Raw genomic sequence first — 26,293 nt, forward strand, 5'->3', positions numbered from 1 at the left:
TGATGCACCAAATTAAACTTGTACCTTCGTTAGAATGATCGGCGCTTCCGCTACACCTTCCTCCGCTCACTGATCGTATGTACGACGCACGCGTGTTATGTTTTATATACACTGCGCATGCGTGAAACTCTGCCCGCCCCTGACGTTCTTTCTAGTCTATTCCCCGCCCCTTGTCTTTCAGCGCAGTGGGAGAGCACATGGTGGAGAAAGAGCAAGTGCATGCAGACAGCAGCAGCAGCAACGACAAAAGCCCGGAGTCATGAACGTTACGATCCCGGAGGAGATTAAAGGCCTCAGATATGTCCTTTATAGAGATGGTGGAGATGGTGGACATCTTGAAGAGGGCCGACTATGATGGGAAGCATGGACCTTACCCAAACCCAAATGTCAGAAAGGCCAAGATCATAACTAAAGTTATGAAAAGTCTGCACAGGAATTTTGGGGTAAGACGATCCAAGGATCAATTAAGGAAACGCTGGTCAGACCTGAAATTCAAAATAGAAAAGCCGCGCTTAAAATATGATACATAAATAGATATACACTGTGTAAGAAACTTAAAATTATACTCTGTGAAAAATTATTAGTGATGTGAAACTAATTAAAGTCCAAAAAGAAAAATCCAGAATGATTCAACTGTCCAATTAGTAACACTCTGTGATTGGATGAAACAAAATGTATTCCCAACTGATGAATGGCATGCTTACCGAACAGCAAGCCAAATCGAGCAGGTGGCTTAAACCCAGCCTGGTCCTTTTTGAAACCGGTCACAGTGGGGTATAACAATTTTCACTCACGTTGATTTAGCGTTGAATCCACAGAAAATTAACCCAAAAAATAAAGTGACAACATAGCGTAATACTGACATATAAATTAATAAATAAAAATAAAAAGAGTGACACTCACATATTGAGAGAGATATAAAATTCATATATTAAACACCCAGTGTTTGAAAAATTATCTTTGATAGCAGCAGATGCCACATAAAAGGCCTCCTTACCAGATAACAAATATTTAGTGCAAATCATGCGGGTATGTGAATCCTCTGCCAGTGAAGAAAACAATAAGTACACTAACACCACACGGGGAGCCTGCTCACCAGATGGTGAATAACAAATAGTGAATCCTGTAGTCTTATGAAGTATCAACCGAATATCTACCAGTGAAGGGGTTAATAAGTGCACCGACAACGCATGAAAAGCCTGCTTACCAGATGTCAGACTTTAGTGGGCAAATATCTTATCAACCGGATGGATGACCAACTATATAGAAAAAACGTTGTGGATGATCCATCCCCGCAATCATACCGAAGGCTCCACGATTCACATGGTACGATTAGGAAATCCCAGAAAAGATGGAATAATGGCAAAATAGTGTGATACCATATATACTAGTTTATTAAAAAAGAAATAACACTTACAAACTATCTTGGTTAGAGAGCAGAAAGATAAAAACTATGCCAGCCGGCAACAAATGAACTCCCGTCCTCCTCAATGGGGCGACGTGGTGACGTCAGCACATACCTCCCAGACGTGAAATTGAGGGAGCAGGATCGGTACAGAAAGATCAAGAGAGTTCTTCAAAAAAGTAAGTAGTTGTCGTGTGTTCCTATTATTATTTTTACTTGCATGCTGCTCCATGTGCTTTTCTTTACTGTTGTAAAGGTTAAAATGGGAAGTTTCAGGTTCGTGGGCACAGTAATTGTTCGTAGTAAAAATCGTTTGTTCGCCCACTACTACGATGTTTTTGGCAGATCCAGGTTAACTACATTTGTTCAGGCCTATTTGTATTAAAAGAAGTTTATGACATTGTTGTCTAGATGGGTTTGTACTATAATGAAATGCAAACTTGATTCAGTGTAAGGAGAGGTCACTCAGCAGCTGTTTACACATCTGGATGCAGGAGCACTAGTATGGGACACCAGAACATACTTTTTAGGGTGTCCCACACAGGTGGATACTAGGGGTGTCCCCATGTGTGAAAATTGTACAAAAAAGTTAAGTATTCCAGCTTTATAAAGGGAAAAAAATAATGTGTTCAGCTTGTAACTCTGCCAAAAAAAGACAACTGTACGACACTTCCAAGCAATGTTTCATATTACAATTTCTTGCCCCAAATATATGTGTGCTAAGTATACCTTTTTTTTATTCACATAGGGGAGAAAAGACTCGGGACATCTGAGGACACCAGGGACCCCCCCACCTCCTAAAGAAAAGCAAATCCCAACACCACAACCATAAGATGTGGAGGAAGGAGAGGTTTATGAAGTGGGTGAAATAGTGACCACAACAGGTGAGTGTCTGAGACCACAGCTTCAGGTAATAGATGGATGCCTGCATATTTCTAATACATGGTGTGTTTTTTTTTATTTTAGGTGATGTGGATGTTGTGGAAGAAGAATCTCATTTCACAAGTGCAAGTGCACACGTCCTCATCGGGGAGAATCTAAAACACCCCAAAATTCTTCTAGTTTGTTTGGATATTTATTATTTTCACACATTTTAAATATTTTTTAGAAAGCCAAATTTTGAAGATGCACACAGTGTGTCAACATGTGCTATCTGCCACATCCATTGATCCCCCATGATGGGAGCTAGCACATGTTGACATTAGGCATGGGATCAGGAGGGAAATCCCCATTTTGACTCTCAATTTGTGTGCATCTTCAAAATTTGGCTTTCACAGGGGTGACATCACCCCATCTGATGAAGGCAATATCAACACAGTTTAGACATACTAATGTCTGATATTGCCTTCACTTTGTCAAAGTTGAACTTTGTAAGTTCCTGAGTTGTGTATTGTTTATGGTTTTAAACATGCCTATTTTATTACAAAAAAGGCTATTTGTACTGTCAAAAACAACAATGTTATTGCTAAAATATGTTGGTTTGTTCAAAGACCCTTTTCTAACGCACATGTGAATGTGCACAGAGTAAAAAGTTTTCTACTAAGCAATGTGTGGCTTCTTCTTTCAATGCTCAATATCATGTTTTGGAGTAAGTTGGTGTTTACACTGAAATGGGGGTTATTTACTAAAGGCAAATCCACTTTGATTGCACTACAAGTGCACTCTCAGTGCAGTTTCAAGTGCAGTTTCAAGTGCACTTTTGCAGTGCACTTAGAGTGCAAAGTGGATTTTCCTTTAGTAAATAACTTCCACAGTGCTTTATAATTTGCCATAATCAGGCCATTTTCATGACTCACCAAAATTCATTCATGGTGCTGAAAATGATTAATATTTTTATCAGTAATGCATTACATACATTAACAACAAAAACAAGGTGTGTATGTAGCAGACCCACAACATAAAAATAGTTTGTTGAAGAAGAGATTGTCACCTCATGTATAAAATAAATACGTTTCACCAAACTTCTACTAACACGAGATTAGCAGAAGGAGCCCAAAGGGTGGTGCACTGGCTATTGAACTTGCCTTTTCTAGTGCCGTTGTACGTGTTGTGCGTCACCACGTTCTTGACGTTCAGAAGTTCCGGCAAGATTTGTGTGACTGTGTGTATGCAATACAAGTTTGAGCCAACATCCGTCAGAAAAAAAACATGGATTTTGGAATGTGCGATCGTGTGTACGCGGCATAATAAGAATGCAGAAGTACGTATTTACTGTCCCAGGTCAGTGATTGATGGTACTGAAGCAAAATTGTCAGCATTATGTCATGGAACTGTAATTTTCAGAAGGAAAATCAGTGATGGGAGCATCCATATTTTTCTTGTGACAGGTATCCTTTAATCTGTATTTATAATTTATTTTTCATTAGTAGCATAAAGTTATACTAAAGGTTTGGTTATTTTTTTAAAGTCTGCAGTGCTTGGCACAGTAAGCTTTACCCTTCCCTCTCCACAGCTGTAGAGATTGTAAGTACCCCTCTGGGGACAGTTTTCTGCGCACAAGACAGATAACAAGTGCAGTGCAAAGTGTTAAATAGCCTTGCTAGCTCAGACTGAAATAATGTGGGGTGGTAGATTCTGTCCACAGGTCACTTGCACCCTCTGTTTGGACAGTTGTCCCCAGTCTGACTCTCTGCCTGGCTCTGGCCATGCAACAGCACAGCCTTCCTCCTACTTATCTAGGGAAGAGTTTGTGGTGCATATCTGTGGTACTGATCTATATACTGTATCTGTGGTTCTGAGCTATATACCATATCTGTGGTGCTGATCTATATAACGTATCTGTGGTGCTGATCTGTATAGTGTATCTGTGGTGCTGATCTATCTACCGTATCTGTGGTGGTGAGCTATATACCGTATCTGTGGTGCTGATCTATATAGTGTATCTGTGGTGCTGATCTATATACCATATCTGTCGTGCTGATCTATATACCGTATCTGTGGTGCTGAGCTATATACCATATCTGTGGTGCTGATCTATATACCGTATCTGTGGTGCTGATCTATATACCGTATCTGTAATGCTGAGCTATATACCGTATCTGTGATCTGTATACTCTGTTCTGTGATGCTGAGCTGTATACTCCTGACACTATGGGTGGAAGCAAGTGGAATACAGGGGATGGAGTGGGTGGATTATATAAGGGGTGGGGCTTATGGGAAGTGGGAGTGGTAAAAAATGAAGGGCGGGGTCTGGAGCCCCCATCCTAAAACTTCACCAGCCGCCACTGATGGGCACTGATGTGGCATGGATGGACACAGATGAGCACTTATGTGGCATGGATGAGCATGAATGAGGCATGGGTGGACATTGATGAGGCATGGGTGAGGCATAAATGCAGCATGGATGAGCATAAATGAAGCATGGATGGGCATGAATGAGCCATGGATGAGCAAGAATGAGCATTAATGTGCCATGGATGGGCACAGATCAGGGCTGTGGGCACTTCAGATCCAGCCCACAAGTGCTGTTGCACCGGCTCCCTCCTCTCCTCACACACTGTACCGATCGGTGTGAGGAGAGGGGACAAGTGATCACATGGTAAACATGGCCCTTTACCCCGATCCCTGACGCGCTGGGTCCGGAGGAACCCACCAGTGGCAGCTGGTGGTAATTTTTTGGGGGAGAAGGGGGGGGCGGAGGCAAACAGTGCATCCACCACCCCCCAAACGTTGGGTTGGGTTGGTTGGTGCACTTACCTCATCCATGGCAGGCAATCACAGGCGGCTTCCCCGACTCTCCTCTGCAGGCATCACGAGCAGCTTCTCCTTACCCAGCTCGACGGGCAATCAGAACGCTTCTCCTTTCGGCCAATCAGGAAACGTGTCTCAGACCCGCTCTTACTAATTGGTGGAGAGGTGATTCAGTATGAGAATAGTAAATATTAATTTGCTATTCTGACACACCTGGGTGGGCTCCAAGCGCAATGCTCTGCGCCCGGAAGTCCACCCTATTTTGAAGCCTATTAGAGCCTCTGGCTGTAATCAGTGCTTCAAAAAAACACCCCCGCTACTGTAAATCACAGTGGAAGTTTTTGAAGCTTCTATAGGCCCAGTGCCATCCAGGACCCCTGTAGGTAATACCAGTGTACCGTTACCTCTTGCTGTTCCTTCACCACTATCTGTACTACCTTCCGTATCCCCTGTGCACTTCATCCCAGCCAATCTGAAAAAAGACATTCTGGAGGGGAAGGACATTAACCTGGCATCCCTGCTCATAGCTTCACAGGACATTGTGGAGAACAAGGCTTATGCTTGCAGGGAAGTCTCGGTGGTCCTCAAAACCAGGGATCCGAGGCTTAATCGCAAGCTGAGCATAGCCAAATTTGTTCTCTCCTTTGGTATTTATAGGGACGTTATTTGTGCTGCCAGTCCCGGCAGGAGAGAGGAGTTCAACCTGTATCTCCACAAGGTGGTGGATCTAGCCCACAAATATGGTGATTCTACATTTTATGATTGGCAAAGGTCGCTGTCACTTGGGCGCAGTTTCAGTTAGTCACATGTTGGAGCAATATAGACACGGAGCTATTCTGTAAGCATTTTGCCAGTCAGAAGTCTCCAACTTGTGGTAATTGCCAATCATCTGCCCATACCTCCAATTGGTGTTCTAACTGGAACATCCCATACCTACTGGGTCCACCAGGCAGGGGTCCAGTGGTTCCCCCACAGGGCCATAGGGGCAGGTTGACCAACTGGGCAGACCCATACATTATCTTGGCAAGGCTCAGCTGTGCAATAAATTCAACTACATGGTCTGCAACTATAATCAATGCAGACTCCTCCATATTTGTGCCAACTGTTTCAGAGCGCACCCCGAATCTGCCTATCCCTTTAAGTCATCCAGTTCATCATGACTGAGCCGAGTCAATATAGCCAGGTTAGATTTCTGGTTGTTACACCACCCATCCCCAGCTCTTAGGCATTTTCTTGTGGAAGGTTTTTCTGATGGTTTTTATATGGGCCTCATCACTTGGAGTCTTTTGAGTGTGCTAATTTGTTATCTGCTGCCAGGAATGCCAGTTTAGTGGATGAATTATTACAAATAGAGTTAGTCAAGGGGCTTGTCATAGGGCCATTTTCTTGTTCAGCATTCAGCATGTGGAGGGTTAGCCCCATCGGTGTGGTAAAGGGTAATTTTTCAAATACAGTTTGGTTAATCTATGACTTGTCTGCTCCTCATTCATCACACATACCTAATTTAAATTCTCTCATTCCATCAGAGGAATTTTCTCTACAATATTCATCAGTAGACTTGGCCATTCAGCACATTTTACAGTCTGGTAGGGGCAAATGGTTATCCAAAGCAGATATTTCGGATTCCTTTAAACTCCTCCCCATCAAACCTTCCCTCTGGCAATGGCATGGGTTCAAATGGCGGGACCAGTATTATTTTGCCACAAGATTGACATTTGCCTCCAAAAGCAGTCCCTTGCTTTTTAATATTTTTGCCTCAGTTCTCAATTGGGTGTTGTCCGATCACAAAGGGTGTCGTAAGGTAATTCACTACTAGGACAATTTTTTGTTATTAGAAAGCCCCGAGCAGTCTCCCAAGGACCTCATAGCACTCAGGGAACTGTTCATGAATTTGAACGTCCCCCTAGCTATCACCTTTTTAGGTATCTCCTTAGACACATGGTCACCAGTTTGCCTCAAGATAAGCTGGATAGGATTCGAGGCTTCATTCGCAATCCGGTCAGGTCCCCTGTGTGCTCCAAGAAGGAGTTGCAGTCGCTGTTAGGCATGCTCAACTTTGCCATGAGGATCATTCCTCAGGGCAGGTCATTTGTTTCCAGACTGTTGGCTCTTCTTCCCCTGTATCAGAACCCTGATTCGGCTGTGAAATTAAAGGCTGATGCTCGTGTGGATCTGCTCATGTGGGATTAGTTCTTGTGCAGCTGGAATGGGATCACCATGTTTATCCATCCACCTACGTCCATGTCCCCCAGAATTTTTTTCGGATGCCGCAGCCTCAGTATGTTTTTCAGCTATATTCGGATGTCAATGGTTGGCCGGTACATGGCCCCACAAGGTTTTCAACATTTCCAAGTTTGCTCAGACTTCTGCAATTTTTGAGATTTACCCAATAGTGACTGCTGCTGTCACTTGGGGAGCCACTTGGGCTGAGCACACAGTTGTTTTATTTACCGATAACTCGGCCACAGCTAAGATTATCAATAAAGGTAGATCTGGGTCTCTCCAGATAATGTCCTTCATGCGCAGGTTGACTTGGTTGGGCCTCAGGTACCATTTTCATTTTCTGGGGGTGTTCATAAGTGGTGTCTATAATGTGGCTGCTGATGCCTTATCTCATTCTGATTTCCGGCATTTCTTCCTACAGCATCCAGAAGCAGATCTGGTAGGCAAGCCGGTTCCACCTTTCTCCCTGTTGACATTGGATTAGACGCACTCAGGGCGCAGGCTTCCGACCTGGTAAATGCATCACTGTCAAGGAACACTCTCAGGGCTTACAAGACTGCGTGGAGGTTTTTTTTGGTTTTACGTCCCTCTTTCCCTGCAATTGGGTTGGGGATTTCAAGTACATGATGGCTTTTGTGGCTTATTGTCATGGCAAATTATCCCTGTCATTTAACACCATCAAGTTGTACCTGTCAGGTATTCAGCACTTCTTCTCACTTCACAATCCTGTAGAAAAAAGAGGTAACCCCTATAATAAATGATAATAATAAATAATGTATAAAAGATTGTACCATCATCCAGAACATTAGAGATAAGGGATTGGAAGCCTGGTCCCCAACAAGGCTTCCCCAAAGAAGTGGGGCAATTGGACTATCTTGGTACAGTAGAGCAGAGATGAATTCAGATATGTAAACAAATGTATAAAATATTACAAAAGTTTATTGATGCAAAAAATAATGCATGACAAATAATCAGTTACAGGTTAAAAGCATGGTAACACTGAATGTATATCACCAAAATAATGATCCCCAGACGGGGAAAATCACAGTGGCACAGTTGATCTTGGATAGCATCTCTACTGGTTTCGTGGACAAAGCCGCTTCATCAGGAGAGTATCCACAACCCGGCAGGTGCAGGGTACAAGGCGTCACCACCAAAGAGGGGGTCCCCCACGGCGACAGCAGGGGGGGGGGGGGTTAACAAAACAATGGACTGAAGTCTTATATTTAGATATAGAACTTGTATGTCCAGGGAAAAAGGAGTTACACGAAGGGGAAGGTACCAGTATATAAAGGTCGTTTATAACACCACAAGGGGGATGTTGGAAAGTGGTAGTGCAAGCAAGCACATACACTCAATTCCCGGTATCTGTGGACTTGATGGCAACACAAATCCCGGGCGCAGGGTCCAGAGCATGATCACAATCCTGGCAGACTGTCCATTTTTGCAGCTCATCCCATCAAAGCCCTTCTTAAAGGTATCCAGAAAAGTAGCGACAGTCACGGTTGACACACATGCCTATCTCCAGCCAGATCTTCCGTGGGATAGTGGATTTATTGTCTCTTTCAACCTTTGGGTCAGGCCCCAGTTTTGTACTCAAGGCTGCTGTTTTCCTTAGTTACTTTGGTTTCCTCTGACCCGGGGAGGTGTCCCAAGCCGGCCGTGAAGCACCTGTACTCCTTAAAGGTAGTCTCACCAGGTTACCTGATCATTTTTCACTTCAACTCCCCAACAACCAAAACCGGCAGACAGGTCAGTGTTCTGTGATCAATTATTACAAAACCAACGCTTTCTGGTGTCCAGTTGAGGTCTTGGACCAGCTCTCCTCCATGTTTGTAGCGGCCCCTCTCGATAGCCCTTTACTTCCTTTCCCCACGCAGCCTCTTGCTTCCGGACAGTTTATATCACATGTCAGAATTTTGATTGCTAAATTGGGGTTAAACCCAAAACAGTTATCGGGTCATTCCTTTAGGATCTAAGCGGCATCCGCAGCATCCAAGCAGGTAGTCCCATCCCATGTCATCAAATACCTAGGACGCTGGCAGTCATCCTGTTACAGTCGTTACATTCCTGATCCTCATGTGGAAGTTAAACAAGCTTTTGCAACTTTGCTGGATTAGTTGTTTGTCATGTTTTCCATTAAACTTCACATTACTGTACCTACAGTGGGGCAAAAAAGTATTTAGTCAGCCACCAATTGTGCAAGTTCTCCCACTTAAAAAGATGAGAAACAAATCCAGACAATCACATTGTCTGGTTTTTGAAAGAATTTATTTGCAAATTATGGTTGAAAATAAGTATTTTGTCAATATCAAAAGTTCATCTCAATACTTTGTTATATATCCTTTGTTGGCAATGACAACAGGTCAAACGTTTTCTGTAAGTCTTCACAAGGTTGTCACACACTGTTGCTGGTATGTTGGCCCATTCCTCCATGCAGATCTCCTCTAGAGCAGTGATGTTTTGGGGCTGTCGCTGGGCAACACAGACTTTCAACTCCCTCCAAAGGTTTTCTATAGGGTTGAGATCTGGAGACTGGCTAGGCCACTCCCAGACCTTGAAATGCTTCTTATGAAGCCACTACTTCGTTGCCCGGGCGATGTGTTTGGGATCATTGTCATGCTGAAAGACCCAGCCACGTTTCATCTTCAATGCCCTTACTGATGGGAGGAGGTTTGCAAATCTCACGATACATGGCCCCATTCATTCTTTCATGTACACGGATCAGTCGTCCTGTTCCCTTTGCAGAGAAACAGCCCCAAAGCATGATGTTGCTACCCCCATGCTTCACAGTAGGTATGGTGTTCTTTGGTTGCAACTCAGCATTCTCTCTTCTCCAAACATGACGAGTTGTGTTTCTACCAAACAGTTCTACTTTGGTTTCATCTGACCATATGACATTCTCCCAATCCTCTTTCCTGGATCATCCAAATGCTCTCTAGCAAACCTCAGATGGGCCCGGACATGTACTGGCTTAAGCAGGGGGACACGTCTGGCACTGCATGTCACGTACCTTATCGGAGTCTGAAGTGATGAGGTCGGCCTCCCTTGTATCTCCAACCTGGGTCCCACTGAGAGTGGGAACAGAAGGACCCAAAGGAAAGGAGAAACACGAGTGCCTGCAGATGTAGCCCAGGAAGCTTAAGGCAGAAGATGCGACATTGGGTATGCAGGAAGTCGCAGCAGATCGCAGGAGCAACTTGGCAGGCAGCTTGGAGCCAAACAGGAGACAAGAGCGGAGTCACAGGAATAGCCGGGTTCAGAAGCAGGTGGGCAGCAAGGTACCAAATCATCAGGCAGGAGCAGAGTCAAATAGGGAGCCAGAATCAGGAACCAGTAACCAAGGATGAGAGAGAGTCCAGAAGCAAGGTCAGGGGAAGCCAAGGTTTCAGCAACGGATATCAGGCAGACAAGCAAACACAGGGTACTGGTACAGGAATAGCTGAAGATCAGTCAGCATCTGTTACAGTCAGTGTGCCCTTTAAATAGGCCGTCTGACGCCAAAGGGGCGCGTGGACGCGCACCCGCAGGTGCGCGCATTCCCTTGCGCACACGCATTGGCGCCTCTGTGATCCAAAGAATCCCTAAGCGCGCATGCGTGCGCGAGTGAACCCGGAACGCAACAGTTCTCTTACACTGCAGGATCTGAGTCCCTGGCGACGTAGTGTGTTACTGATGGTAGCCTTTGTTACGTTGGTCCCAGCTCACTGCAGGTCATTCACTAGGTCCCCCCGTGTGGTTCTGGGATTTTTGCTCACCGTTCTTGTGATCATTTTGACCCCACAGGGTGAGATCTTGCGTAGAGCCCCAGATCGAGGGAGATTATCAGTGGTCTTGTATGTCTTCCATTTTCTAATTATTGCTCCCACAGTTGATTTCTTCACACCAAGCTGCTTGCCTATTGCAGATTCAGTCTTCCCAGCCTGGTGCAGGTCTACAATTTTGTTTCTGGTGTCCTTCGACAGCTCTTTGGTCTTCACCATAGTGGAGTTTGGAGTGTGACTGTTTGAGGTTGTGGACAGGTGTCTTTTATACTGATAACAAGTTCAAACAGGTGCCATTAATACAGGTAATGAGTGGAGGACAGAGAAGCCTCTTAAAGAAGAAGATACAGGTCTGTGAGAGCCAGAAATCTTGCTTGTTTGTAGGTGACCAAATACTTATTTTCCACCATAATTTGCAAATAAATTGTATCAAAAATCAGACAATGTGATTGTCTGGATTTGTTTCCACATTTTGTCTCTCATAGTTGAGGTATACCTATGATGACAATTACAGGCCTCTCTCATCTTTTTAAGTGGGAGAACTTGCACAATTGGTGGCTGACTAAATACTTTTTTGCCCCACTGTAGTTCGTGTCCTTTTTGCCCTCTTTTAAGCATACTCTTACATGCGACCATGGCACACCTCAGGTCTCCATAGTTGGGGTAATACATTCCTCCAGTACCCAGACTCTGACTAAAAGTTAGAAGGCTAGCCATTGGCTAGCCTGTATTTGTAGGAGGAGTCCGGGGCTTTAGACATGTGCAGGATGAAAAAATTTGTTTAGTTTAGCTTAGTTTTGATTCGTTATTTAACTAAATTTGTTTCGTTAAATTCGTTGCATACGTTTTCGGAATTGTTTCATTTCGAATTCGACCGCATTCGAAAAAAATCTACCACATTCGAAAAAAAATCTACCCAATTCGAAGAAAACGATCAAATTCGAAATAATTCTGCCACATTCGAAAAAATTCGACCAAATTTGAAAAAGTAAACTATATATAACTACTTTCCGAAATTCCTATAGAATGAAATCGAAATTGAATAGAAAAGATTAGAATAGAATCGAAAATACTAGAAAAGAATAGCATAGAAAAACAATAGCACAGAACAGAAAACAATATTATATATATATATATATCTATATATCTATATATAGATATATCTATATATAGATATATAGATATATATAGATATATCTATATATACAGTATCTATATCTATCTATATATCTATATCTATATATCTATATATCTATATCTAGATATATAGATATATATATCTATATATATAGGTGGGGGCCAGATAGGCTTCTCTGAAGAGATGAGTTTTCAGGGATCGTCTGAAAGTGGATAAAGTATGAGATAATCGAACAGATTGGGGTAGAGCATTCCAGAGGATGGGAGAGGCTCTAGAGAAGCCCTGAAGGCGAGCATGGGATGAGGTGACAAGGGAGTTTGAGAGCAGGAGGTCTTGGGAGGAGCGAAGAGAACGATTAGGTTGATATTTTGAGACTAGGTTAGAGATGTAGCTGGGTGGTAGGTTGTGGATGGCTTTGTAAGTTATAGTTAGCATCTTGAATTTAATTTGGTGACTGAGTGGCAGCCAATGGAGGGATTAGAAGAGGGGTATAGCAGACGCTGAACGGTTTGTGAGGCGGATGAGCCTGGCAGCAGCGTTCATGATGGACTGAAGTGGGGATAGCCTATTTTGAGGTAAGCCAATGAGGAGGAAGTTGCAGTAGTCGAGGTGGGAGATGACCAGGGAGTGGTTTAGAAGCTTTGTGGTGACATTGGTTAGGAAGGGACGTATCTTGGAGATGTTGCGGAGGTTGAGGCGGCGAAGCGGCGATTATCTCATACTTTATCCACTTTCAGACGATCCCTGAAAACTCATCTCTTTAGAGAAGCCTATCTGGCCCCCACCTAACAACTGTACATTTATCTTCTCAATCAGCACATCGCCCACAGTTATTACCTCTTGTATCTCCTGACCTTCCCTCTTAGATTGTAAGCTCTAAGGAGCAGGGCCCTCTGATTCCTACTGTATTAAAGTGTATTATATTTGTACTGTCTACCCTCAAATTGTAAAGCGCTATGTAAACTGTTGACGCTATATAAATCCTGTATAAAAATAATAATAATAATAATAATAATTATATATATATATATATATATATATATATATATATATATATATATATATATATATAAATTTTTTTTTCCTATTCTGTTGTTATATTGTTTTTTCTATTCTAGTCTTTTCTATTAGAATTCGATTTCATTCTACATATAAATATATATACAGTGGGGACGGAAAGTATTCAGACCCCCTTAAATTTTTCACTCTTTGTTATATTGCAGCCATTTGCTAAAATCGTTTAAGTTCATTTTTTTTCCTCATTAATGTACACACAGCACCCTATATTGACAGAAAAACACAGAATTGTTGACATTTTTGCAGATTTATTACAAAAGAAAAACTGAAATATCACATGGTCCTAAGTATTCAGACCCTTTGCTCAGTATTTAGTAGAAGCACCCTTTTGATCTAATACAGCCATGAGTCTTTTTGGGGAAGATGCAACAAGTTTTTATACCTGGATTTGGGGATCCTCTGCCATTCCTCCCTGCAGATCCTCTCCAGTTCTGTCAGGTTGGATAGTAAACGTTGATGGACAGCCATTTTTGGTTCTCTCTAGAGATGCTGTTGTTGGAAAGTAAACTTTCGGCCCAGTCTGAGGTCCTGAGCTCTCTGGAGAAAGTTTTCGTCCAGGATATCCCTGTACTTGGCCGCATTCATCTTTCTCTCGATTGCAACCAGTCGTCTTGTCCCTGCAGCTGAAAAACACCCCCACAGCATGATGCTGCCACCACCATGCTTCACTGTTGGGACTGTATTGGACAGGTGATGAGCAGTGCCTGGTTTTCTCCACACATACCGCTTAGAATTAAGGCCAAAAGGTTCTATCTTGGTCTCATCAGACCAGAGAATCCTATTTCTCACCATCTTGGAGTCCTTCAGGTGTTTTTTAGCAAACTCCATGCGGGCTTTCATGTGTCTTGGAGAGGCTTCCGTCGAGCCACTCTGCCATTAAACCCCTGACTGGTGGAGGAGTGCAGTGATGGTTGACTTTCTACAACTTTCTCCCATCTCCCGAATGTATCTCTGGAGCTCAGCCACAGTGATCTTTGGGTTCTTCTTTACCTCTCTCACCAAGGCTCTTCTTGCCCGATAGCTCAGTTTGGCCGGACAGCCAGCTCTAGGAAGGGTTCTGGTCATCCCAAATGTCTTCCATTTAAGGATTATGGAGGCCACTGTGCTCTTAGGAACCTTAAGTGCAGCAGAAATTTTTTTGTAACCTTGGCCAGATCTGTGCCTTGCCACAATTCTGTCTCTGAGCTCTTCAGGCAGTTCATTTGACCTCATGATTCTCATTTGCTCTGACATGCACTGTGAGCTGCAAGGTCGTACATAGACAGGTGTGTGGCTTTCCTAATCAAGTCCAATCCGTATAATCAAACACAGCTGGACTCAAATGAAGGTGTAGAACCATCTCAAGGATGATCAGAAGAAATGGACAGCACCTGAGTTAAATATATGGCTACACTATAACAAAGAGTGAAAAATTTAAGGGGGTCTGAATACTTTCCGTCCCCACTGTATATATATATATATATATATATATATATAATATATATATATATATATATATATATATATAAAACCATTTTCCATTTTCCAAAAGTCAAATTTCGTATTGAATTAATTAGAATAGAATAGAAAATAATAGAAAAGAATATACTATACTATACTACTATTCTATTCTGTTCTATTGTTTTTCTATTTTATTCTTTTCTATTCTTTTCTACTCTAATTCGAATTCATCCTATACAAAATTAGAATTTCAGAATTTCTGAAGTTTCTAAAATTTGAATAGAAAAGATTAGAATAAAATAGAAAAGAATAGAAAAGAATAGCATAGAAAAACAATAGAATGGAACAGAAAAAATATAATATATATTATATTTTATTGTATTCTGTTCTATTGCTTTTCTATGCTATTCTTCCAAAATTCGAATTTCCTATAGAAAGAATTTGAATAGAAAAGATTGGAATAGAATAGAAAATAATAGAAAAACAATAGAACAGAATAGAAAAAAATATAATATAATATATATATATATATATATATATATATATATATATATATATATATATATATATATATATATATATATATATAAACATCTTCCAAAATTCGAATTTCGTATACTATGAATTTGAATTTTGAATTCGAATAGAATATATATATATTATATTTTATTCTATTCTGTTCTATTGTTTTTCTTGTCTATTCTTTTCTATTCTTTTCTATTCTAATCTTTACTATTCAAATTCAAATTCATTCTATACGAAATTCGAATTTCAGAAGCCATCTTCCGAAATTCGAATTTCGTATAGAATGAATTTGAATATTCTATTCTGTTTTATTGTTTTTCTAGTCTATTCTTTTCTATTATTTTCTATTCTAATTTGATTTCATTCGATATGAAATTAGAATTTCGGAAAATGGTTATATATTGTCAGAAAACATGAACCAGACTGAGACAAAAGTACAGTAAAATCACACTTGTTTATTAATAAAAATAAAAAGGTAAATAGAGTAAGCGTAGTCAAAGCATAGCCAGAGTCCAGTAACCAGATCGGGTACTCAGCCAAGCCAGAGTTCAGTAACTAGATGGGGTAATCAGCCAAGCCAGAGTTCAGTAACCAGATCGGCCAGGCCAGAAGTCAGGGATCCAAGTAGAGGAACAGCAAGCAGGATAAGGAGCCAGAAAGGATATCAGCAAAGCCAGTCTTTAAACAGGAACGCAGGAGATGGTTTCTTGTGATGTGACCAAGGCGAAGGCAGGAATGAAGTGAGCTGGAGATCTTTAAGTAGGTGGGACTGACGAGCAGATCCACAACAGCTGGTTAACTGTGGAGAGAGTTGAGAGCTGGCAATTAGCCAACAGCTGAGCGGCCGGCTCAGAGAAGGAAGGGCTGAGCCAGCCCTGACATATATATATAATATTTATATATATATAACCATTTTCCGAAATTGGAATTTTGTATAGAATGATTTTGAATTCGAATAGAAAAGATTAAAATAGAATAGAATAGAAAATAATAGAATAGAAAAACAATAGAAAAGAATAGAATAAAAAATAATATGTTTTTCTAGTTTATTCTTTTCTATTATTTTCTATTCTATTCTAATCTTTTGTATTTAAATTCAAATTCATTCTATACGAAATTCGAATTTCGGAAGATGGTTTTATATATATATATATATATATATATATATATATATATATATATATATATAATATTTTTTTCTGTTCTGTTTTATTGTTTTTTTTATGCTAATCTTTTCTATTCTATTCTAATCTTTTCTATTCAAATTCGATTTCATTCTATACGAAATTCTAATTTCCGAAGGTGTTTTATGTATATATATATATATCTATGTATATATAGATATATATATATCTATATATATATAGATATATCTATATATATATAGATATATCTATATATATCTATTCTGTTCTATTGTTTTCTATGCTATTCTTCTCTATTATTATATATATATTTTTTTCTATTCTGTTCTATTGTTTTTCTAGTCTATTCTTTTCTATTCAAATCTTTTATACTCTAATTCATTCTATACGGAATTCAAACTTCAGAAGCCATCTTCCGAATTTTGTATAGAATGAATTTGAATTTGAATAGAAAAGATTAGAATAGAAAATAATAGAAAATAATAGCATAGAAAAACAATAGAACAGAATAAAAAAAAAAATATTTATATATATAAATGCTATTCTTTTCTATTATTTTCTATTCTATTGTAATCTTTTCTATTCGAATTCGAATTGATTCTATACCAAATTTAAATTTCAGAAGATGGCTTCAGAAGTTCGAATTTCATATAGAATGAACTTGAATTCAAATAGATAGAAAATATTTGAATAGAAAATAATAGAAAAGAATAGACTAGAAAAACGATAGAACAAAATAGAATAAAATATAATATATTATATTTTATTCTATTCTGTTTTATTGTTTTTCTAGTTTATTCTTTTCTATTATTTTCTATTCTATTCTAATCTTTTCTATTCTAATTCAATTTCATTCTATACGAAATTCGAATTTTGGAAAATGGTTATATATAGTTTACTTTTTCTAATTTGGTCAAATTTTTTCGAATGCGGTAGAATTTTATTGAATTTGATAGTTTTTTGTAATCCGGTAGATTTTTTTCAAATTTGATCAAATTTTTCAAATTCGGTCAAAATTTTTTTGGATTCAAAACGAATCTATTCTAATCTTTTCTATTCAAATTCGATTTCATTCTATAAGAAATTCGAATTTCGTATAGAATGAATTCAAATTTGAATAGAAAAGATTAGAATAGAAAAGAAGAGAAAAGAAAAACAATAGAACAGAATAGAATAAAATATAATATACTGTATATTATAGTTTATTCTATTCTGTTCTATTGTTTTTCTATTCTTTTCTATTTTAGTTTCCATTGTTTTGAATTATATTCCAATCTATTCTCAAATTCGAATTTATACTATTCGGAATTTGAATTTCGGAAGACGGTCGTGTTCTATTTTATTACATTCTATTAAATTCTATTGTATTCTTTACTATTCTTTTATTTTTATTCTATTGCTTTATTGTTTTATATTCTATTTTATTGTATTTTTTAGAAAATCGATTTCAATTTTTTCGAATTTGTTTTCGAATTCGATTCGAATTTGTTTTCGAATTCAATTTGATTCGAATTTTGTTTTTTTTTATTTGAATCGTTATTTTGGATTTGTTTAAATTTGTTACTTCTTTAATTTGGAAATTCGGATGTATACAAATTTCCGAATAATGAAAAATGTGTCCGATATTCGATTGAGAATGAAACGATATGCAAATGTCTACTTATAATCCCCCCCTCCTGCTCCCTGCAATCGTTGGCTAGCATTTCCGGGTTCCATCCCACCCCTACCCATGATACTTCATATTTCATATCCAGGGTATGCCCTCTTTTAAGTATACTCTTACATGCGACCATGGCACACCTCAGGTCGCCATAGTTGGGGTAATACGTTCCTCCAGTATCCGGACTCTGACTACAAATATATATATTCGGATCTGGTGCAGCTGCCGCCATTTTAACTAAGGGAAACCGGCAGTGGAGCCTTCAGGCTTCACCACCAGTTTCCTACTGCTCATGCACGAGTTTCGCGGTGCTTTGTGGCTCTGTCATCTTCTGGGACACACACAGGTCCCAGAAGGCAGCGGACGAGCAGCAGGAAATGACACCCTGGGCTGCGGCGAGGCTGGGGTGGAAGTACATTATGTACTTCATTGAAGGTGGGAAGGAAAAAGAAAAAAAAAATCATTAGCCAAAAACGAGGGATGGAGGGGTAGTCCACAGGGAGGCTGGGGCGGAAGTACATTATGTACTTCAATAAAGGCAGGAAGGAAAAAGAAAAAAAAATATCATTAGCCAAAAACGAGGGATGCAGGGCTAGTCTTTCTTTTAAGATCAGTTGAAAAAGTGGGTGGAACTCTGCTTTAACCATATCATTCATGTGGTTTTTGACAGCTTTGAAACTGATTACTGGGGTTTTCCAAGCCTCCGCAATAGTTAAGTTGGTCGCAGTGAAAAGATGCAGAGCCAATTGTCACGCCAGGCGAAGCAATTCAGTAATCGTTTTTATACAGAAGGGCTTCATATGGATCTCTCTTGAGGTCAGTTTGAAGTAAAGTGTGAAGAAGTGCATAGACCTTGCCCCAGAGTCTGCACACCTTTGGGCAAAACCACCAGACATGTGCCATTGTGCCTACTTGTGAACATCCCCGGAAGCAAAGGGGAGAATAAGCAGGGATGAAGTGAGCCAGCCTAGCCGGCGTATAATACCATCTTTATAAGATTTTGTAAGCATTTTTCCAATATAAGCACATTTTTAGAGCTTTTAGAAAGTGCCAGAGTCATGATCTGCCAGTCCTCCGGATCCAGTCATTTACCCATGTCACTTTCACATCGAAGATGATAGGGCCACAACGGTGGCCTTCTGGAGGATATTATAAAAGAATAAATCAGTGAAATGAGGCCAGGGGGCCACACGCCCCTGACAAAGGCTCCCAAATGGGGTCAGCACATATGGGGTGTGCTGGGACCGCAGAAGCTGTTGAATAAAGTGACAGTGTCATAGGTATCTGTAATGCTCTTGTAATGTCATGTGAGGATCTAAGTTTGTCAAATGTTATAACCCTAGTAGGGGTAACGGGAAAGAAGTGAATGAATGTCAACAAACCCATTGTCAGTTCACCAGGTAAATTGTCCCGAACTATCAAGCCCAGGGGTAAAAGTGGGCATTGGAGAAGACAGAGCAAGGGTAGATGGGGGGATATTAGTCCAGCAGAGAATTTGACCAAATCCCAAAGACGGATAGATTGAAGTAAAGTAGATCCTAACGTGATTGGGGAATGGGTAGCGGGGAGCCAGTGTAGAGAAGATATGGGCATAGGATGGGAGTCTACAAGAACAATCGTGGCCCACAGTGGAAGTTAATGAGTTTCATGGAGATGTGTTGCCAACCTTTCATTACTTTGTATCTCTTTATGATTCCCCTCCATATACATTACATACACTGAAACACCTGGATGTTTTGACTTTCACTTCTCTCCGTGTGAGGTCAGACAGTCGGACTGTACCACCTCCAGCCCCCCTCCTCCCCCCCCCCGTCACACCTTTCCCGGTGGTTGCACTCAACCTGCCCCCTCCAGCTCCTCCCCGGCCCCGCCCTCTGCCTTAGACCTGGCCGGAACGGGTGTGAGGTGAGGAGAGCGGAGCGGGAAATCTGCGGAGAGGAGGAATCCCAGGAATTCTGGACATCTGTGTGTGGGAGGGGGTGGAGTGTGAGCTCTTCGGGTCACTAGTGAGCTGGGCGGTCGATTGATCGATAGTTGTGGAGATCTGGATACGTTTAACCCTCGGGTGTCTGGATTGTCGGCGGAAAGCCCGGTGGTCCCGGGACGGTGTGTCCGGTGCTGGCTGTACTGCCGATAAAGATCGTTCTCGTCTGGTGACCGATCTGATCGTACGACATGTATCAGATGTATGAGGCCGGCTATGCGGAGGTGCCCCGGCCAGGCTCCCCTCCTCTCTCGCCCGCCGCCTTCGTCAACTCCGTGCAGTATGCCAATGTGCTGGAGGGACGATTCAAACAGCTGCAAGGTGAGCGACCGGATTGGCCTGTGTGTAGGGGGGGGGGTGCGTTAGACTACAATCTCATCTGACGTTCTTCTTATCTAAGCAGATACATTTGATTTTTATTCAATGTACAGATCACTAGGTGCACCACATACATTTACAACCCGATCATACAACTTAAGATCTACTGAAGCTTTGTAATATCCAATCACTCTGTATACAGTCAGGAAGGCTCTTGCACTATATACTTGTTGGCAGGTCTAATGGAGATTGTACAACCAGATTGCGCTCAGCCTACACAATGAGATTATCGGACAAATAATTGTCAAAAAAATTTGGTGTGCAGTCTCCATATCGAAAATGCAGAGGTTACTGAAGTCTGAAAATTCTAGTACAGCAAAATAAAAATTCTGAAATGATGTATTATACAGACAAAACTGTAATGATTAAATGAAAATCTTAATTTTCCTGTTTGTCCTTTTTGGATAATTTCAGACTAAAGCTGCGTACAAACGATCAGATTATCGATGATTGCTTCGAAAGGGTTTTTTTTTTTTTTTTTTTTTTTTGTGCGATTTTCTGATCGTGTGTACAGGCCTTATCGCTCATCACAAACTTTACAATCTCCATTAGAGCTACCAACATGTATGTCATACAAGGGCCTTCCTGATTGTAGACAGAGTGATTAGATAGATGAGGTGTGTCGGTTTTGGTAGACGTAAATTAGATTGTACTCTGGTGACCCTAATAGCCCATACACATGATCCGGACAAATACTGTTTTCGGCGCAATCGTACGAAAATCAGATCGTTACTACAGAGCTTTCGAGAGCCGATCACGACACTTCATCCGATATTAGCCGATGGGACAAGCACACAAATTTTTCTCATATACCAGATTATACGATTTTTGTTTAATCAGTACAGTTGTCGTCTGAAAACACACTACAACACATGACATCACTTCTGAATGAAAAAAAAAAAAAATATATATATATATATATATATATATATATATATATATATATATATATATATATATTTTTTAATAATGTCGTACACGAATTTTCATAACTTTTAGTAACCTCTCCATTTTTGATATGCGACTAGCATAAAAAAACAAAATAGATCTGTTTGATTTTTGGATTGTGTGTACGGGCCATTAGAGATGGCGCGGTTTGCGCAGACATGTCACAGGTATAGCAGTCCATTATTTTATACGCAGGAGGGTCCTATTAGGATTACACGGCACCCCTGCGTGTCACACATTACCCCGGTTTCCTCTGTCGAAACCTCAAGTCTGCTTTTCTGTATGTGTGACATGACACCTTACTGGACCATTTTATTGTGAGTCAGTTGTAAAATTTCTTATCTGGGATTCAGCCAATGACCACTCTTCCGGTCTCAGGCTGGCAGTATGAGGCCAATTCCTCACAAGTAGCAGCAGTGTTGTCAGCTTGCTGTGTGTACTCCTTAGGCAGCCTGAGGACTAACTGAGGGCGTGCCCAGGACAGATGGACAACGCTGTTACTAAAGCCTGGTACACACTATACGTTTTAATTTTCTTTGTTCAATCCACTGGGCTGAACGAAAAAAAAAAAACTTGACAGATTGCTGTGCTAACACAAGCTAATCTAGTCAGGGTGGATTTAATTTAAATCAGGGTGGATATAAATAATTTTCTTTTTTTTTTTAAATGGTGTGTGTTTTATTTTTATTTATTTTTTAAATTTTATTTTAATACAATGCTTTAGGAGTAAAAATCTGTCTAAAGATAGTTTTCTATTTACGATACATTAATAATTTAGTTTATTCAGTATATTCTGCAATATTTACATTTTTGGTAAACTCCTTCAATGAATCCAAGCTCTGCAAGCTGAGATAACATGCACTGCATTGATGCATTCACACAATTTCTCAATAACCACGACAAAAAACCTAACTTGACAGCTTACTATTCTAAATAGGAAACCTTCATTTTTTAATTTTTTTTGCAAATTTTAATGATTCTAACTACCAGCAAGAAAAAGTCCTTAGATTTAAGGAGCACCTGTCATTTCAGATTCACCATGGCAGCACCTGTTAGCGGGCATCCATTCACTTGCTGCTGCCATGTCCCTCACCTTGTTGTGTCACTGCCGTATCACCAGCCATCCTGTCACTGTCAGTGAGTCAACAGCGGGTCAGAGGAGGAACCGCTGCAGGACAGATGACAGTTGCTCTTTAAAAACTATGATTTAAATCAAGCCTTTTTATTAGTGAATTAAATCGACTTGATTTACATAGGTAGAGGATTTTAATGAAGTTCCTTTACCTATAGGTCTACCCATAGCTAGAGGAACTTCATTAAAATATTCCCAAACTGGGTCTCTTAGGGCTAGTTTAACCTTGCTTCAAAACATGGCTTAGGACATGCTTTGTTAAAGCTCTCTGGACGCCAATCAAAGCCCCTGTCACTAAATAAAATGGTTAGCTTACGGTCCTGTTTACACCTTTCTTTTGCGTGGGGCTCTGCCATAGACTTCTATGGAGGCTTTGAAACACCATTAAAGCTAAATGGGGTATAATTTTTGAAGCAAATGCAGGTGTAGACAGGACTGTAAGTTAACCATTTTATTTACTGACAGGGGCTTTGACTAGCATTCAGAGAGCTTTAACCACTTCAGCCCCAGAAGATTTGGCTGCTCAATGACCAGGCCATTTTTTGCAATACTGCACTGTGTCGATTTAACTGACGATTGCACGGTCCTGCGACACTGTACCCAAACATAATTGACATCATTTCCCCCCCCCCCACAAATAGAGATTTCTTTTGGTGGTATTTGATCACCACTGTGGATTTAATTTTTTGCGCTATAAACAAAAGAAGAGCCACAATTTAGAAAAACATGATCTTTTACATTTTGCTGTAATAAATATCCCAATTTTTTTAAACACATTTTCTCTCCTCAGTTTAGGGCGTCTGATATGTATTCTTCTTCATATTATTTTTTTGTAAAAAAAAAAAAAAAAAAAAAAAATTTCAAAAAGCGTATATTGATTGGTTTGCGCTAGGGTTGTACCGATACCAAGCATTTGCACGAGTACTTGTACTCGCACAAATGCTCCCAATGCCTTATTCGATACCTGGTTGGATAAGTCATCAGCTAAGTCAGCGTGTGGACGTAGAGGGTCAGTGGGCGGAGTCAGCCTGTGTAATAAGACACATTACAAGGGGGCGTGTGTGAAGGGGGCGTGTCTTCTGCTGCCTTGTACCTCGCTGTGACAGAGATTGAAGATAGGTTTACTTTCACTTTCCTATCTCCTCTGGAAAACAGGTACAAAACTACAGAGAGAGACAGATCAGAGAGAGAGACAGATCAGAGAGAGAGACAGATCAGAGAGAGAGAGACAGATCAGAGAGAGAGAGACAGATCAGAGAGAGAGAGACAGATCAGAGAGAGAGACAGATCAGAGAGAGCCGGCGGCGGCTGAACATCCCGACGCCCATCTTGGTACACCCTGCAGTCGGCTGTAGTAAGCCAGCAGCGGACATCTTGTTACACCCAGCCCATATAGGTCGAGCTGGGTGTAACAAGATGTCGTCTGCTGCTGCTTACTGCAGCAGGGTGTACCAAGGTGGGTGTCACAGAACAGCATTTCAAAAATAAATCCTTTCCTCATGTCATTTATTGCTGAATTTCAGTGCCAGCCACCTGTCAGTGCCCATCAGTCAGTGCCACCTATCAGTGCCCATCAGTCAAACTGTCATATGACATTAAAAAAAAGTATCGGTAATCGGTATCGGCGAGTACTTGAAAAAAGTATCGGTACTTGTACTCGGTCTTAAAAAAGTGGTATCGGGACAACCCTAGTTTGCTCAAAAGTTATAGCGTGTGCAAAATAGGGGATAGGTTTATTTATTTTTTTTGGGACTTGCGATATTACGGCGGACAAATTGGATACTTTTGAGACCATTGACAATTATACAACGATCAGTGCTATAAAAATGCACTTATTACTGTATAAATGTCACTGGCAGGGAAGGGGTTAACTGTGTTCCCTAGGGAGTGATTCTAACTGTAGGGGGGATGTGACTGACTAGGGGAGGAGAGAGATCAGTGTTCATACTTAATATGAACACAGACAGATCGTGTGTTTCATACTTAGTATGAACACACGATCTGTCTCCTCTCCCCTGAGAAAACCGGGATTTGTGTGTTTACACACAGATCCGGTTCTCGCTCTGTCACGAGCGATCGCGGGTGCCCGGCAGTCATCGCATCGGCTTCGGGCACGCCTCCTACATCGACTTAAAGGGCCGACATAGAGTTACGGCGACTCGCCCAGGGTAAACAACCTGCTGCAGTACAACTGCGGCGGCCGGTCGGGAACCAGTTAACAAAGCCTGTCCAAAGCCTTGTTTTGAACGCAAGCCTAAACCAGCCCTTAATGTGTGTTGAAGCCAAAGCAAGTGTAAATGAGCCCTATAGCTCTCTGAAAGCCAAAGTTCCTGTCACTAAATAAAATGGTTAGCTTACAGTCCTGTTTACACCTTGCTTTTGCTTTGTACTTTGGTGGGGCTTCAAGCGAGCTTTGCCATAGCCTTCTGTGGGAGCATTGAAGATGCTTTGAAGCACAACTAAAGTGACATGGGGTATCCTTTTTGAAGCAAAGCAAAAGCAAGGTGTAAACAGGACTGTAAGCTATCCATTTTATTTAGTGACAGAGGCTTTGACTTCAGAGAGCTTTAACAAAGCGTGTCTGAAGCCATGTTTTGAAATAAGTGTAAACTAGCTGGTAATGTGTGTTGAAGCCGAAGCAAGTGTAAATGAGCCCTTATGGCCTGCTGCCATTTTGCTCCTTAAAGCGGAGCTCCACTGGGGTTTTTTTTTTTTTTTTGCAAACATTGACACTTGCAAACTCACTGTATTGGAGATTGAGCTTACCCGATGTCCGCTTTTGTTGTAAAGATCAACTTATATAAAATCTGTCCGGCCGTTTTCATCTTGCTTGTGAGCATGTGAAGCCCACAAGCATTTACTTCCTTGTTCCCTTGATGCTGAGCTACCAGCATTCTTTGCTCCGCATCCTTTGCCTCCGCAATGACTCCTGGGAACAATGACACAAGCTCCCAAGCAGCCAGTGAGGCTGAAAGGAAATGACGAAATAGCCGCACAATACCCGCCCATATCCACTGAATAGACAGACAGGAAGCAGAGAGGAACATCTGCAAAACACAGGTACTGCTGGGAAAAAAAAGGTCTGTTTTTATGTCATTACATTACTGAAATCTGAATGAGCTAATGTTATAAAATAGGGTGGAGCTCCGCTTTAAGGGAGGAATAAAGCACTTCAAGCTATGTGCAGAAAGATCACAAGGTTTATAAGCTGCTTAGGTTTCACTTTCACATCACATTCACAGGAGACATACTTGGCCACTGCATCACTTTCACCCAGCTCTTCAGAGATGTAGCAGCGGCCTTAGATGTGTGTTTTGCATCATTGTCTTTATGGAAAAGTACACAACGACCAAGGGCACGGAGTGATCTTCTCTTTCAATATAGAACAGTACATTTGTGAATTCATGATACCATCAATAAAAATGCAGCTCCCTGACACCAGCACTCATGCAGCCCCACAGGACACTGCCACCTGTTTCACTCTAGGCACCATGCATTTTTCTTTGTGTTCCTCACCTTTTGGACACCATGCAGTTTTTGAAACCATCAGTTCCAAAAAAATATATCTTGGTATGCCAATAAGCATATATTGATTGGTTTGTGCAAAAGTTATAGCATCTACAAACTATGGGATACTCTTCTTCCTTCTTCTTTCTTTTTATAAATTTATATAATCTCGAGACTGTGATATTGCGGCAGACAAATCGGACACCTGACTGACATTTTTTGGGGACCAGTGACACTAATACAGTGATCAGTGCTAAAAGAATATGCACTGGCAGGG

General features: G+C 40.8%; 1 protein-coding gene across 3 annotated transcripts in view; it reads left to right on the forward strand.

Moving 5' to 3' along the window:
• SPTBN2 (spectrin beta, non-erythrocytic 2) overlaps positions 1 to 26,293 on the forward strand; it is a 1,434,510-nt gene that overhangs the window by 886,840 nt on the left and 521,377 nt on the right. Inside the window, exon 1 of one of the 3 annotated variants that reach the window (XM_073605133.1) lies at positions 19,930 to 20,372. The exons of the other annotated variants lie outside the window; for them this stretch is intronic. Coding sequence (XP_073461234.1) covers positions 20,243 to 20,372 — 130 coding nt within the window. The 5' untranslated portion in view covers positions 19,930 to 20,242. Of the gene's footprint in view, positions 1 to 19,929; positions 20,373 to 26,293 lie in introns of those variants that run through there. 3 annotated transcript variants of the gene reach the window in all.

Source organism: Aquarana catesbeiana, linkage group LG11 (genome assembly GCF_042186555.1).
Source record: "Aquarana catesbeiana isolate 2022-GZ linkage group LG11, ASM4218655v1, whole genome shotgun sequence".
NCBI lineage: Eukaryota > Metazoa > Chordata > Amphibia > Anura > Ranidae > Aquarana > Aquarana catesbeiana.